The following is a 15,199-nucleotide window of genomic DNA, read 5'->3' as shown; positions in this document are numbered from 1 at the left end:
TGGACTTATAACCACACCAAAAAATACGTGAACTTCGCAAACTACTAAAAACTGAACATGGTGCCTGTTCGAAGTAGTTTACGTGAACGTCCACTATGTGAGCCTTCATGACATGGTTAATACAATATATAATGGATATATTGCTTAGATGCTCCAACAGTGTAATTTTGTAATGAACAATAAAATAACATTTTTTTCTCCCAGAAGAAAGAGTTATATATGTTATATGGATTCTATATTACAGTATCAAAATATTTCAGTGTTATTTATATGGTATTTCATGTTCCACCCACAAAACATAATCATAATAATATAATTATGTAACATGCTACAAGCTTATAAACAGAACCTAAATAAATACTGAGGTGTGTGTCATCAAGTGTTAAAGGCGGAGATTACACATCAGTCTTGGACGTCCTTAGCCATGCATGCACACACCAATATTACCATTATTACACATTTCATACCATACTCCCCCCCCCCCCACCACAAGTATTGTCCCACACCCACACCCACACGCATACACACATACTGTATTTGGCGTTTTGTGTACTGAATGAAATCCTGCTTTGAATCCTGTTGTTCCAAGTGTAAATAAGCATACAGAACTAACATTAATAGCATATTCATTAAAATTGCACACTGTCATGCTGGTAATACTGAAACAAAGTGCCAAGATTGTGACTGGTGCGTGAGAGCTGCAAAGCTCCCACAATGTGCTCCATAATGCATTTTGAGAGTTCCAGATAGGCTGTTTCTATTTTTCATAAGAAGTCGCTGTTCATCAGTATGTTAACTTTAATTACTGACATAACTGGAAGAACAAGAACCTCTGCAGTGACCAGCTCACCAGCGTAGCTATGAGGATTGGGGGAGTCAGCGGCCACCTCCCCTCTAACTGGTATCCGCCACTGAACACATAATTACCCTCAACATTAACGAAAATATCACTGTGAGTATGGCTACCCCGTGACTATTACTGAAACATATACTGTGCATATAAGCACTGATTATTGGTTAATATAATCCGTAATGTGAGATGGTTATGTATTGCACTTGTATTTTGACACTATTAAATTTTAGGTAAATTTTGTAATTGGAACGTCATTACCCATTAGCACAAACTGATAATGTGTGTGTGTGTGTGTGTGTGTGTGTGTGTGTGTGTGTGTGTGTGTGTGTGTGTGTGTGTGTACTGACAGCCACCTGAGGAGTTTGAGAGAGAGAGAGAGAGAGAGAGAGAGAGAGAGAGTTGAGGTGGTGGAGCAGGCTGAATGTTTTCCATTAATGAGGGAGGGGGTATCCTATCTTTGGTGTAGTTTAAAGCGTGTAATCAGGTCTATATAAAGATAATAAAAATAAAGTTTTTTTGCTATTTAGGATACAGGATATCACTGACACCCTAATAACTATACTGTATTGTAATAACTAAGAATGTATAACTGTTGGCCACTCACTCCCATACTCCCCCCTTCCCCCTACATTGCGTCATTTGTGGGTGAACTTGCCCTCTGTTTCTGAATCACAACTCAACCTGTATCGTGGTTCACGCTACAAGGCAAGAGATTTTTTTTTATTTTTTTATATAACTCAGACTTTATAAACTGTATAGTGCACAGCCCATTATCCCAAACAATCACATAATTCTTATTAGCCTATATCATAGCTTAATACAATGGCCACATAATATAATTCGGAGGATGAAGTTTAGCGATGCGAACAATTTTCGGACTTGTACACACACACACACACACACACACACACACACACAGAGGCGTGTTCTGTTGCCACGTTAGCCAAATCCCGCAACCAAGCGGTCCAGTCGGAACTCTTGCCAAGTGTACAGTCGTCAGCACAAATTCGCTGCAAGCCTGCTCTTGTGATGTGGGTCGTTTTGTCTGGCAACGGTGTATGGGAACTAGTTGCCACACAGGCTTTTATATGCTTTGAAGACGTGTTTGTACGAATTAGTACTATAAATCACCCAGAATACAATATTCTTTATATCTGATTAGCGTAAAAATGTGCAAAAGGCGACAGATGAATGCTGTCGAATGGTGAAACTTCTGTTCTCTTCCTCGTATCCATCCCTTGTCCCTCCCCACCCTCCCCTCCTCCTTCCCTCTCCCGCTGTCCATCATCTCCACTCCTCTCTCTCTCTCTCCGCTCTGTCTACCTTATATCACCCACATCGCTAATCTACGTAATAAACCGCACTCTTCTCTATTTCTCGTCTATTCCTGTTACCTTCTTGTTCCTCAACATTCGAGAGTTTCATGCCATGCAACAGTCTCTTTCTCCCACGCGTTACTCCACACATGATGCAGCAGTTCGAAACCTTAGTGTTTCTGACACTGCTTCGTGATTCAGTGAACAGTATGAGGAGAATGGGAACATTTTCCTGGGGAAGAGAGAAGGCAAGAAGTAGGAGGAGTGGGCACAAATGTTGGTTTAATTTCGCCTACTGATATATTAGGCACAGACTTCCAGCCTCACTCAAACAAATACTAGCAAGGAATACATCACAAGAACGAGACCTCAATGTTCCTTTATCTCCCGGCTGTTGATAGTGACAAAGGATGGAGAACAGAAAGACAACTTTTAGAGTGGGAAGGAGACGAGGAGGGTAAGAGTGGGACTAGAACAGGAAAGAATATTGATAATAAACCTTGGATATACTGTAGTTGGTAGTACTGCAACTGGGAATAAGGCAGACTGGGTTTAGGAAACAGTCAAGAGAGAATTGCGATGTAGTAGAGAGGGTGGGGGGAGGAGACACTGGAGAGGCATGAAAGTGAGTGGGAGATAAGAGGGATAGGGAGGGGTGGGGGGGGACATCAGGAGGAGTAAGGGGGAGAGACGGGAAGGGAGCTTACACACTGTTATAATGAAGAATACCAGAGTATTATGCTCATAAGTCGTTCCATAATATTGTCAACTCTTGCACTTTTTTACGCTAATCAATTACGGTATACAGAGAAATGTATTCTAGGCAGTCTCTGGTACCACTTTTGAAAAACACATTGTTAAAGTGTATAATAGTGTATGTGGCAACTCATCCCTTTACACTGTTTTGCCAGACAAAAAGACTCGCATCACACTAGTAGACTTAGAGCCATTTTATGCTGCCGACTGTACATAGACTTTTATACACTTTAACGACATGTTTTTCAAAAGTGGTACTAGAGACTGCCTAGAGAACAATTTTCTGTATACCGAAATTGATTAGTGTAAAAACTCCAATAGTTGACAAGGTTATAGAACGACGAATGAGCGTAATACTCAGGTATTCTTCATTATAACAGTGTCTAAGCTTCCTTCCCCTCTCTCCCCCTTACTCTTCCTGATGTTCCCCCCACCCCTCCCTCTCCCTCCTATCCCCCACTCACTTTCATGCCTCTCCACTGTCTCCTCCCCCCACCCTCTCCACCTTCATTCATTTATCCACGGCACTAAACTGATTGGTGTATCGCAATTCTCTCGACTGTTTTCTAAACCCAGTCTGCCATATTCCCAGTTGCTTGCAGTACTACCTACTATATCCAAGGTTTATTATCAGTATTCCTTCCTGTTCTAGTCCCATTCTTACCCTCCTCGTCTCCTTCCCACTCCTCTCCAGTTGTCTTTCTGTTCTCCACCCCTTGTCACTACCAACAGCCGGGACATACAGGGACACTGAGGTCTCGTTCTCGTGATGTATTCCTTGCTAGTATTTGTTTGAGTGAGCCTGGAAGTCTGTGCCTATTATATCAGTAGGCGAAATTAAACCAACATTTTTTTTTTTTTTTTTTTTTATGTGTCCGACTCTGGGCATAGGCTTCACAGCCTGCTTTCAAGGCCCAGTAGTCCTCCTTCATCCTATACACCTCTACATGTCACCACTTCGGCGCTAACACCCACCGTCCATACTGAATACATGCTAGGGCTGTCTCATACAGGACTGGTGTGTTGGTATTAGCGGGGGTATTTTTACGACTTGTCGGCGGGTCTTCTGGTAGATCAGTAAAGTCTGTTTTGTGCCCACTCCTCCTACTTCTCGCCCTCTCTCTTCCCCAGGAAAATGTTCCCATTCTCCTCATACTGTTCACTGAATCACGAAGCAGTGTCAGAAACACTAAAGTTTCGAACTGCTGCATCATGTTTGGAGTAACGAGTGGGAGAAAGAGACTGTTGCATGGCATGAAACTCTCGAATGTTGAGGAACAAGAAGGTAACAGGAATAGACAAGAAATAGAGAAGAGTGCCGTTTATTACGTAGATTAGTGCTGTGGGTGATATAAGGTAGACAGAGCGGAGAGAGAGAGAGGAGTGGAGATGATAGATACCGGGAGAGGGAAGGAGGAGGGGAGGGTGGGGAGGGACAAGGGATGGATACGAGGAAGAGAACAGAAGTTTCACCATTCGACAGCATTCATCTGTCGCCTTTTGCACATTTTTACGCTAATCAGATATAAAGAATATTGTATTCTGGGTGATTTATAGTACTAATTCGTACAAACACGTCTTCAAAGCATATAAAAGCCTGTGTGGCAACTAGTTCCCATACACCGTTGCCAGACAAAACGACTCACATCACAAGAGCAGGCTTGCAGCGAATTTGTGCTGACGACTGTACGTGCTTTCTCAGCGCTTTCTAGTTTACAGATGATACTGCCTCACACAACCCTGCCCCTAGTGTTAACACTTCTCACTTTTACACACCAACACTCACTCTCCATCCTCTGTACATCCCCAAGCCAATCTCAGTCTACCCCTCCTCATCACAACACCAGTACACTCTAATCCTTCCTTTGTCTCTACTCTTCAATCGTAAACCTAGCCCCAACCAAGCCTCGCATTCAAGGATGCATTACACATCCATTTAATCATAGTCATTTCTGTATGTTTGAGTCTACGAATATCCTCTTCCTTTATTACCCAGATCTCACTACCATACACCATTACACTCATAACACATGCAGCATACAAATATCCCTTAGAACGGAGGCAGAGCCCTCTCAGTGCTAGGAAAGGCAACATCTCCCTGGACTTCTTCCAACCAATCCTAGCCCTAGCCACACAGCTAGCTCCAGCCCCCTCTCCAGCACATTACTTGAATCTCATAAAACAAAATTCTTCCACACACTCAGCACATTCACCAGGATGATCAATCCTTTCATGCCTGACATTCTTTACACGCTCTCCCCGACACATCACACACGAAATCAGCATTATCGTCTGTCTACCTCTAATACTATTTCACCTCTTATGCATCCACTTACCACAAATACTGCTTGATATGGAGTTACTTCACACGCCCTTGTGGCAAACCGCACATGGAGACTCTCCCTCTGTCTTGACAGTACTGCCACCAGCCCTAGATACAGTATTATCACTTTTGTTTTATCTGCATTTACTATCAAACCCTTGTGCCCCATTCCGTTTTTCAATTTCCTAAACCTTTCCTCCGCTCCCCTTTCATTCTCTGCAATTGACATATAGTCATCAGCATACAAAATCTCCCAATGGAATTAAGTCTTGTGAGAGAGCTTCAAGCACCATGACAAACAATAAAGAGCTCAAGACTGACCCTTGATGCACGTCAACATTCACGGAAGACTAATCACTCAAACCTCTGTTCACTGTCATCTGGGTGCGAGCACCCACATCCATAGACATAACCACTCTGCCTTGCCACTCCTCGAGCCCAAGTTTTCTCATTGCCCAAATCACCAAAAACGAAGTACAGCTCCCTTTCATTTCCTATGTATTTTCCTTGAAACTGTCAAAGCTTGAACGAGGCATCAGTGGTCTCTTTGCCTGGCATAAACGCGATGTGCATCTCATCAGTATTCACTCTTCCTTAATTATACCTTCTAGGACTCTCTCCATTACCTTCATTGTCTGGCCTAAAAGATTTATGTCTTTATAACTTTTCTTAACAGGGCATCACCTTTCCTTTGTACCCATTTACAATCACACACTTCAGCCAGTCATCTGAGACAATACACTGATAATCGTATTTATCAAATTAGAATGAGAATATAAAGGAGCGTTGTGGTGTTGATGTGGATGTGATAGGAAGCGTTATGAGGAACACACTGAGGTGGTTTGGCCATGTGGAGAGGATGGAGGGTGAAAGACTGACGAAGAGAGTGTATGTGAGTGAGGTGGAGGGGTGAAGAGAGAGGGGGAGGCCGAGGATGAGATGGAGGGATGGGGTGGAGAGGTATATGAGAGAGGGGGGTGTGAGTTGGGAGCAGGGCAGTGAAATGGCGGGGGACAGGGCGACTTGTAGGCGATTTGTTTGTGGCCACCCCAAACGGGATTGAGGCGTCTGGCAATAGATAGATAGATAGATAGTAACTAAACCCACTCCTGTATCTCCTGAGGCCTTCAGCATTTCAGCAGTCAACTCAGACACACCTGTCACCTTCCCCAACTGCATCCTGCCTATTGCCCTGCTTACATTAGCAGCATCGATCAAAGGTCAAGGGCCATACACTGGATCTGTTGACTCCACACCCTCTCTATTCCAGTCAAACTCCTCATTCAGCAACCAGTTATAATGCTCCCTCTAGATGTCATTAATCTCGTCATTGTCCACCACTCCCTTTCCTCCATCATTCTTCACATTATGCTCACGTACTGTATATCCCTATTTTCCTTCTTCATCTGATTTACCACCTTACGTACCATGTTCTTTTTTTCAACGGAATATAAGTTATCCAGGAAGTCTCTGAGACTCCGGTTTTCCCCTATATGCCTCCTTTCTAGCTCTATGCTTGGCAGCCATGTATTCCTGTTTGTTACCAATCCTTTTTCATTCCTGGAAGAGCATTTTTCGCTTGGACTCAGTAATATTTTGTTACTGATGTAATTATGCAAGCTTTAAAAGGGATACAGAAAACGCATGCAAGAATGTATAAAAGACAAGAGTGGATAAAAGTATGTATAAAAGATAACAAAAGCGGCCACAAGAAATTATAAGAACAAAAGCGCACACAAGAATGAATAAAAGATAAGAAGACACACAGATGAATATTTAAAAGATAACAAAAGAGGCCACAAGAATGTATAAGGATAAAAGTTGCCAAAAGAATGTATAAGGATAAAAGTTGTCACAAGAATGTATAAGGATAAAAGTTGCCACAAGAATGTAAAGGGATGAAAGTTGCCACAAGAATGTATAAGGATAAAAGTTGCCACAAGAATGCATGATTGATTGATTGACTGACTGAGTGTAGTAGAAACTGGCGGCGCAACTGCTAAGGTCATATGCCGCCGGATAACAAGCTAAAACTCATGGCAAATAAATAGTGCATAATCGATATAAAGTTAATAACTTTTTTCTAGAAATAAAATACTGAAAATAATAAAAGAATAGTTAAAAGAGAAAACAATTTCTTATAAAAGTGGAAGGAGGCCCGCCTCCTGAAGAAAACCAAAAACTTCAGCAAAATCGCTATGGACTCCACCAAGCATCGAGGAGAGACAGTAGGCACCACCTACCCCTGTATGCCTATGGAGGAAACTCCGACGCAGGTCCCCCAAACTTGGACACTCGACCAGCAAGTGACGGACAGTAAGGGGAACAAAGCAATCATCACAGTACGGTTGAGTCTCACCACTCATCAGGAACCCATGTGTAAGCCGAGAGTGCCCAGTGTGAAGCCTAGCAAGAGCTACCTCCAATCGCCGAGGCATGGAAGGGAGAACCCTTGGCACAACCACTCTCTGGAAGTCCTCTTTCAGCTTATTATGAGCAACACCATCCCAGCGTCTCTGCCAACACACATGCATTCTGTCAAACAAGTAAGGTGTTAGATCAGATGCAGGAAGCGGATATTCTGTTGGGGGCTGTTGAGTAGCCGCAGCCTTGGCCAATGCATCCGCAGTCTCATTGCCCACCACATCAACATGTGCGGGAACCCAGCAAAAATCCACTCTCTTCCCCCGACGACGAATGAGGAACAGCCACTCCACAAGAATGCATGAAAGATAACAAATGTGGTTACTTGAATTTAACAGTGATAACAGATGTCTATTTAAAAGATAACGAAAGCACGTATAAAAATGTATAAAAGATAACAAAAACACACAAAAAATGTGTAAAGGCCAACAAAAGTGGCCATGAGAATGGTGAAATATAATATGGCATTCAAAACTTGTAAACGGAGTACGTGAGGGGAGCCTGCTGTGAAAAATGAGTACATGCACTATTGTGACTGTTATTATTCTCTGATTCTGTAATCCAGTAGGATGGTTTGTTACCGTAAAGTTGCTGAGAGAGAGGACTTTGGTGACGGTGATGGTTCTGGGCGTGTTGAGGCAGGACGAGGTGTTAGGCAGCGAGAACCTCATCCATTTTTCATACAGTCCGGATTCCACCAATGCTCTGCACCTGCAACAAAATTGCTACGTAGGTTTAATCTATTCGTTGGCAATTTACCCCTCAGTGTATCCTTGAATTCTACGGTGTATGTAAATTTACGTGATGGAAAGTCGTCAGGTTTCCAAAATGTAGGTTCCACAAGATGTGATGAATGTGTGAAGAAAAAGAAAGCAGGAGAGTAAGAATTCCATCACATAGCATGGAACTCAAAACTCAAATCAAATTTTTGTGGGAGTGTTGAGGGGCAGATAAAGGTGTATTTTTAACGACAGGTTAAAAAAGGTCAAGATAACAAGGATAAGACATAAACTGACCTGGCATGATCAATAAAAAATTTATTAAAAGTCTATTTAAACGTAATGGAAATATTGAGGGTGATACAAGAAGAAATGCATTAAATTTTGAGAACACTCGATCAGATGTTAAGGTCACAGGGCTAGGTCAAATTTCGGTCCACATGTTTATGTATGAAAAATATTACTAAAACACTTTTGATCAGATTTCGACTATAGCCTACTTTGTAGAGGGTTAGATGGCAAGGTCAACATAAATAGTTTTTATCCAATATAGACCAAATTCAAAGGGTGGAATCAGGGTAAGGCAAGGATAAAGTGATTCGATTTTAGGAAGAATCAGTCAAATACCGAGGTCACAGAAGAGGTCAATTGAAACAATTAAAGGCCAGGCATGCAAAAATTAGTTCAATTTTAAAAGCAGTTGGTTATGGGGCAAGTCTAAGTCTTGGTTCTTAGGCAGATTCGTGGGCGCAGGTTTTGTACTCTCCAAGTACTGCTTCTGATTATGCACTGCTGAATATTTTTTGTAAGATTTCATGGAGAGTTTCTTTTCATCAGTAAGTTATGACAGGAGTGAAATATACAGAAAAAATCGAAGTACAAAGAAAGTGAATGGGATGGGGGTTAAAAAAGGAGACTGTTTCAGGGCTTTTGGGTGAAAATTTCTGTTAGGAGTAGGCAAGGAATATGGACTAGGGAGGTTAAGATACTTCTTGTATGGTCTATGGCACATGATTGTCATTTAATCCCTTTGTACACAGTGATGCGTTTGGCGTCATTAGGGTCTTTCCTCATAAATGCACAGTGATGCATTTTGCATCAGAAAATCATTTAAAAATTCACCCCCCCAAAAGTTTTTGGTTGATATGCATCATTTTGGGAGGCATCATAGCTTGCCCGGCTCTCGTCAAAAGTAATGAGTTGGCAAAAGTGAGTCCTGATACCCACTACAGTGCATACAGGTTTTTCAGTACCACACGAGCTGTCAGCGGGGAAGGTAGCCTGCAGTCCCTTGTCCTTTTAACTCCTCTATAACCCCTGTCCCAGCCATGTGACATAATTCACTAAACAAATAGTGCTTATGTTTAGTTTTAGGGCACTATTGTGATTAGATTTGGTGTTTGCAATAGGAATTTAGGTGCTTGTGAAGTGTTCCTGGCTGTTATCAGCCATTGGGCCAACAAAGATTGTGCTACTGTTTCTAACCCTGGCCCCAGAACTACACTGCCTCTACCCTGCACCAAATGTGAGTATTTAACAATAAAATTAGTGGCAGTGAATCATCTGAATATAGTGTACAATACCTAGTGTGCAAGGAAATGGTGAAACACATGCAGCAGCTTAGGGGGAGGCGGGAAACTGCCGTACAGTCACGACACGGCGTTGTCATGATTGGAATAATTGCCGAGGTGTTGATGAAATCATTGTTTTATGCTGATATATCTGGGATAGTGTTATAGTGTAATAAATAAGATTACAGTGCAACGAGTGTTCATAACAAAATATCGGCTCAGGCATGTGTCACGTACGCCCTACCGCCATGGCACGCTGTTGTCAGGAAAGGAATAAAATTGAGGGGTTTTAGGGATTTCCATTATTATTGTTATATTTATTCTGTATGCGTGTTGTGTGAAATAAATAAGTATGAGTAATATAGTGATATATATATCGTATGCTTGTGTGAAATAACATAAACAGTGCATCAAGTGTTCGTAACAAATTATTGTCTGCAAGACGTGAGGTAGTGCACATGTGACCTACAGAGCACATTCATATACCATAGTGCAGAGAATATAATGTGTGTCTCATAAATTGATAGACTGGGTTATGTCTCTGGTGAAATAAACAGCATAAAAAATGCACCATGTGCTCGTCAGAAAATATCATCTGCAATACCTGAGATATTGTACATGTGACCTACAGAGCATGTTCTTGTACTGTAGTGGTGAAACATAATTTGTTTCTCATAAACTGATAGATTTGATTTTGTCTAATGTGAAATAAAAACATAAAAAGTGAAGTGTGTCCTAGTAATAAAAATATTGTCTGCTGGACCTGAGTTAGCACATATGTAGTGAACACGTACATGACCTACAGAAAACATGCATGTAGTGTTGTGTGAAAATATATTGGTTTACTCATAAATTGATAGCGATGGTTATGTCTAATGTGAAAGAAAAGGACACAGTGCACCATGTGCTCGTAATAAAAATATCGTCTGCTGGACCTGAGTTAACACAGGTAGCGAACTCTTACATGACCTACAGAACAGGCGCATGTACTGTTGTGTGAAAGTATATTGGTTTACTCATAAATTGATAGATTTGTTTATGTCTAATGTGAGAAAAAGGGAACCAGTGCACCGTGTGATTGTGATAAAAGTATTGTTTGCTAGACCTGAGTTAGTGCACAGGTAGTGAATTCCTACGTAAACACGTGCATGTACTGTTGTGTGAAAGTATATTGGTGTACTCATTATTGACAGATTTGGTTATGTGTCATGTGAAAAAAAAAGAAAAAAGGAAACAGTGCACCGCGTGCTTATAATGCAAATATCGTCTACTAGATCTGAGTTAGTGCAAAGGTAGTGCTATCTGTCTTGCACACGAGAATTTGTTACGAGCATGCAGTGCACTGTTTACGTTTTTCTTCTTTTCACATGAGACATAACCAAATCTATCAATATATGAGAAAAGCAATATACTTTCACACAACAGAACATGCACGTGTTCTGTAGGTCATGTAGGTGTTCACTACTCATGTGGTAACTCAGGTCTATCAGACGATATTTTAATTAGGAGCATGCGGTGCACTGTTTATGTTTTTTTTTCACATGAGATAAGCAAATCTATCAATTTATGAGAAAAATAATATACTTTCACATAATAGTAAATGCACATGTTCCATAGGTCACATAGGTATTCACTACCTGCGATCTAACTCAGGTCTAGCTGATGATGTTTTTCAAGGACATACTTGTATATCATGAATCCTTTGCATTGTGCCAGTGTCGAGCAAAGTCCTTGGCTGGCAGTGAATACAATATATTGATTGCTTTACTTCAGAACACTACCCTAGCACAGCAAAGTTGTTCACCAGTTGGCTTGCTACAAAACGTATTTGATGCATGCAGCGGGGGTTGCCACCAAAGCAGTGGCAGAAGCTCCTCGACGAGATTGAGATGGAGAGTGAGAGCAATAACGACAGGTCTGGGGTGGAGGAATGGATTGAGATCCCGTCCCCCGGCTCTCCAGTGGAGCTGTTCCGGTGCCTTCCACTAAGGAGGTAAACACCACCGTTGGCTACGGGACAGACTGCGGAGCACTTGCTACCTCTAGGACCTGCCAGTCCCAGTGCTGTCTTCATCCCCTCTCCACCTGCAGGCCCCTCTGACCCCTTGGCCGAGCCACTGTCACCAGAAGCTGGGCCATCGTATGTGTTGCTGGCCCCTCCACCCACGTCTGCCGTGCAGGATGCTACAGTGACATCCTTGCTGGCAAGGCCGAGGAGAATGCTGTCCCCGGATCCCTCTGTCTTGTCCTCATCCTTGTCCAACCCATCCCCTCCTAGATGAGGGCGCCATGGTCTGCTGCCTGGTCACGGTGGATGGCCAAGGGGTTGGAGGGCAGGCCGAAGGGTGTCAGAAGGCCGCCCCAGAGCCACCGCCACCACCGTCGCCGAAGATGATCCCAGGTGGAGCAGTGGCCCATTCACACTGAACAACAGCCCATTCACTGGCTCCCCAGGAATCAAGGTGGATATCCCAACAACTCTGTTGCAGTTTCTCCAGCTCTTCTTTGATCACAAGTTGTTGTCCTACAGTATCTCACTGTGGAGACCAACCAGTATGCCACATTCCTGGGGACTCAGTTGGATGTCTGGTTCTCCTGCAATGAGATGGCCATGTCCCTGGAATTATACCTGTTCATGGGGGATGTGCATATCCCAACCATCAGGCACTACTGGAGGAGCAACGACCTGCACGACTATCCGAGGTTCCGGCGAATGATGAGTGGAAGGTGTTTCAGTGCCATCCTCAAGCACTTCCACACCTTTAACCCATTCGCCATACCCAGGACAACCAAGATCGGCTCAACTGAGTTTGCACAGTCATGGAGTACCTCCTTCAGCGGTTCCAGACCACCTACCAACCCGAGGAGCATCTCAGCCTTCATGAGGGCTCTCTGGGGTGGAAGGGCAAGCTGTCCTTCAGTGTCTGCAACCCCCAGAAGCCCACTAAGTACTCCATTAAGCTTTATATGGTGGCTGTGTTATCCTCGGGCTACATGTGGAACCTCGAGGTCTACGCTGGGGTGCAGTGGACCCTCAAGAACACCGCATGGGGCCTTGTGGAACCACTGAAGGACCAGGGCTACAAGTTGTTCATGGACAACTACTTGAATTCTCTAACCCTGTGCAAATGACTCTTCACTGCAGGCATCTATTTGTGTGGGATCCTATGGATGCCTAGAGGAGTGCCGCACCAGCTGCAGTCCATTGCCAGGGCTAAGAGCCTGCCTGAGGGGGGTATGGCATACTGGCATAAGAATCATGTGGTTGTGTTGCTGTGGAAGGACAAGCACATTGTCAACATGGTCTTCACCTTCCACAGCACCAACACCATTCCAAAGAGGGTTCGAGGGAAGCTGCAGGGTCATGATGGGAGGACAACCTATGTGGAGAACGTTGTCAACATGCCCGTCATTGTGGAGGACTACAGCAGGTACATGGGTTGGGTGGATCATTTCAACCAGATGATCCAGTACTACCCCATCCAATGGCAAACCATCAAGTGGATGAAGATCACCTTCTGTTTCGTTGATGTGGCACACCTCAATGCGTTCGCCTTGTACAAGAAGTACAGACGCGGGACAGTAACACTTCTTGAATTTGTGGAGCAGATCATCTATGATCTTCTGCATTTCAATGAAGAGAATTGGCCCTCGTCTGGTCATGTAATCCACCACGCCCCAGACCTTCCAACCCAATGGCCAGGACCACCAAGATCTGGCACCAGTAGGCACTGGTACCAGCACCAGGACAGGTGCAGCCACCACCACCACCTGCAGGGGGACCACCTCGGGTGCCAGCACTGCCACCAGCACCGCCTGCAGGAGGACCACCACGGGTGCCAGCACTGCCACCAGCACCGCCTGCAGGAGGACCACCACGGGTGCCAGCACCAGCACCGCCTGCAGGAGGACCACCTCGGGTGCCAGCACTGCCACCAGCACCGCCTGCAGGAGGACCACCACGGGTGCCAGCACCAGCACTGCATGCAGGACCACCACGGGTGCCAGCACCAGCACCGCCTGCAGGAGGACCACCACGGGTGCCAGCACCAGCACCGCCTGCAGGAGGACCACCACGGGTGCCAGCACCAGCACCGCCTGCAGGAGGACCACCACGGGTGCCAGCACTGCCACCAGCACTGCATGCATGAGGACCACCACGGGTGCCAGCACCAGCACCGCCTGCAGGAGGACCACCATGGGTGCCAGCAATGCCATCACCTCTAGTTGCTGGTCCGTCGGGAAAACCCGAGCCTGGGCCTGCAGCTGCCCCTTTTGCACGACAGAACAAGGGAGTGCTAGGGCAACCAACCAAGCGTCACCATGTGATTGACCATGACATCAGGTTGGACCACACTCTGGGCCACCACCGGGTGAGGATCCCCAGTGGAAAGAGGCTCAGGTGTACCCTGTGCTTCAGGTTAGGGGTGAGGAAGGACACAAGAAACATGTGTCCTGTATGTGATCTGCAGCTTTGCGTGGGTGATTGTTTCGAGCAGTACCATGCTGACTGATATCTTCACTTGTAGAGCACACAAACACACACAGTACAAAACTCCTCACCTCCAAACCCATCTGGCTCTGCAGGAACAGCATCGCCACTAGAGCAAGTAAGTGATTTATTTCTTTTATTCATCTATTTACCTGTTTTTATATCAGTATATTTACACATAGATATATATTGTTATTTACATAAACACAAATGGCAGGGAAATATGTACAACTTCAGCTTCAGTTGCTAGCAACAGGTGTAGTGCTCATGTGTGGTTTCTGAGAGGACTAGAAAGAAACCGGATATATTTTTACAATAATAATTGGAATAAAACCAAAAAAGCATACCTAGCAAGCATAAAAATGTTTGTGCGCTGTGGGGAAAATACCGTAAGTGACTGTGGCTGATGGCAGGTCAGTGTGTGGGTGGGTACACTGTAGTTTTATGCATTTTTCTCGAAAACTATGAGGTGTAGGAGAACTCTGATTATATCATATGAAAGCCCGTGAAATTCTGCATAAGATGATGAAATAATAAATAACACGGCCAAGAAACGTTTTTCGCTAGAGCTTCCTGAATAAAACCTCTGTTGTCTGTCAGAGAAAGGTTTAACTTTTTCGCTTATTACTCGAAAACCATACCTCTTATCAAAGTGCCAATTGGACCATTCGAAATCTAATAAAATTCTCTTTCAAACGATGTATAACATTTAGAGATATGTTAGGAAACATTCGAACTATGATGT

The 15,199-nt window shown here is 44.0% G+C and overlaps 1 protein-coding gene across 1 annotated transcript in view; it reads right to left on the bottom strand.

Moving 5' to 3' along the window:
* LOC145407188 (ionotropic receptor 93a-like) overlaps nucleotides 1-15,199 on the bottom strand; it is a 61,883-nt gene that overhangs the window by 1,941 nt on the left and 44,743 nt on the right. The window contains exon 4 of the mRNA XM_080278228.1: nucleotides 8,254-8,383. Within this exon, the coding sequence (XP_080134354.1) occupies nucleotides 8,254-8,383 (130 nt within the window). The remainder of the gene's footprint in view (nucleotides 1-8,253; nucleotides 8,384-15,199) is intronic.

Source organism: Coenobita brevimanus, chromosome 8 (assembly GCF_032717465.1).
Source record: "Coenobita brevimanus isolate Jiangsu-jjx chromosome 8, ASM3271746v2, whole genome shotgun sequence".
Taxonomy (NCBI): domain Eukaryota; kingdom Metazoa; phylum Arthropoda; class Malacostraca; order Decapoda; family Coenobitidae; genus Coenobita; species Coenobita brevimanus.
Note: the sequence above shows the minus strand (reverse complement) of the source record. Positions and strands in the feature narration are given on the sequence as shown.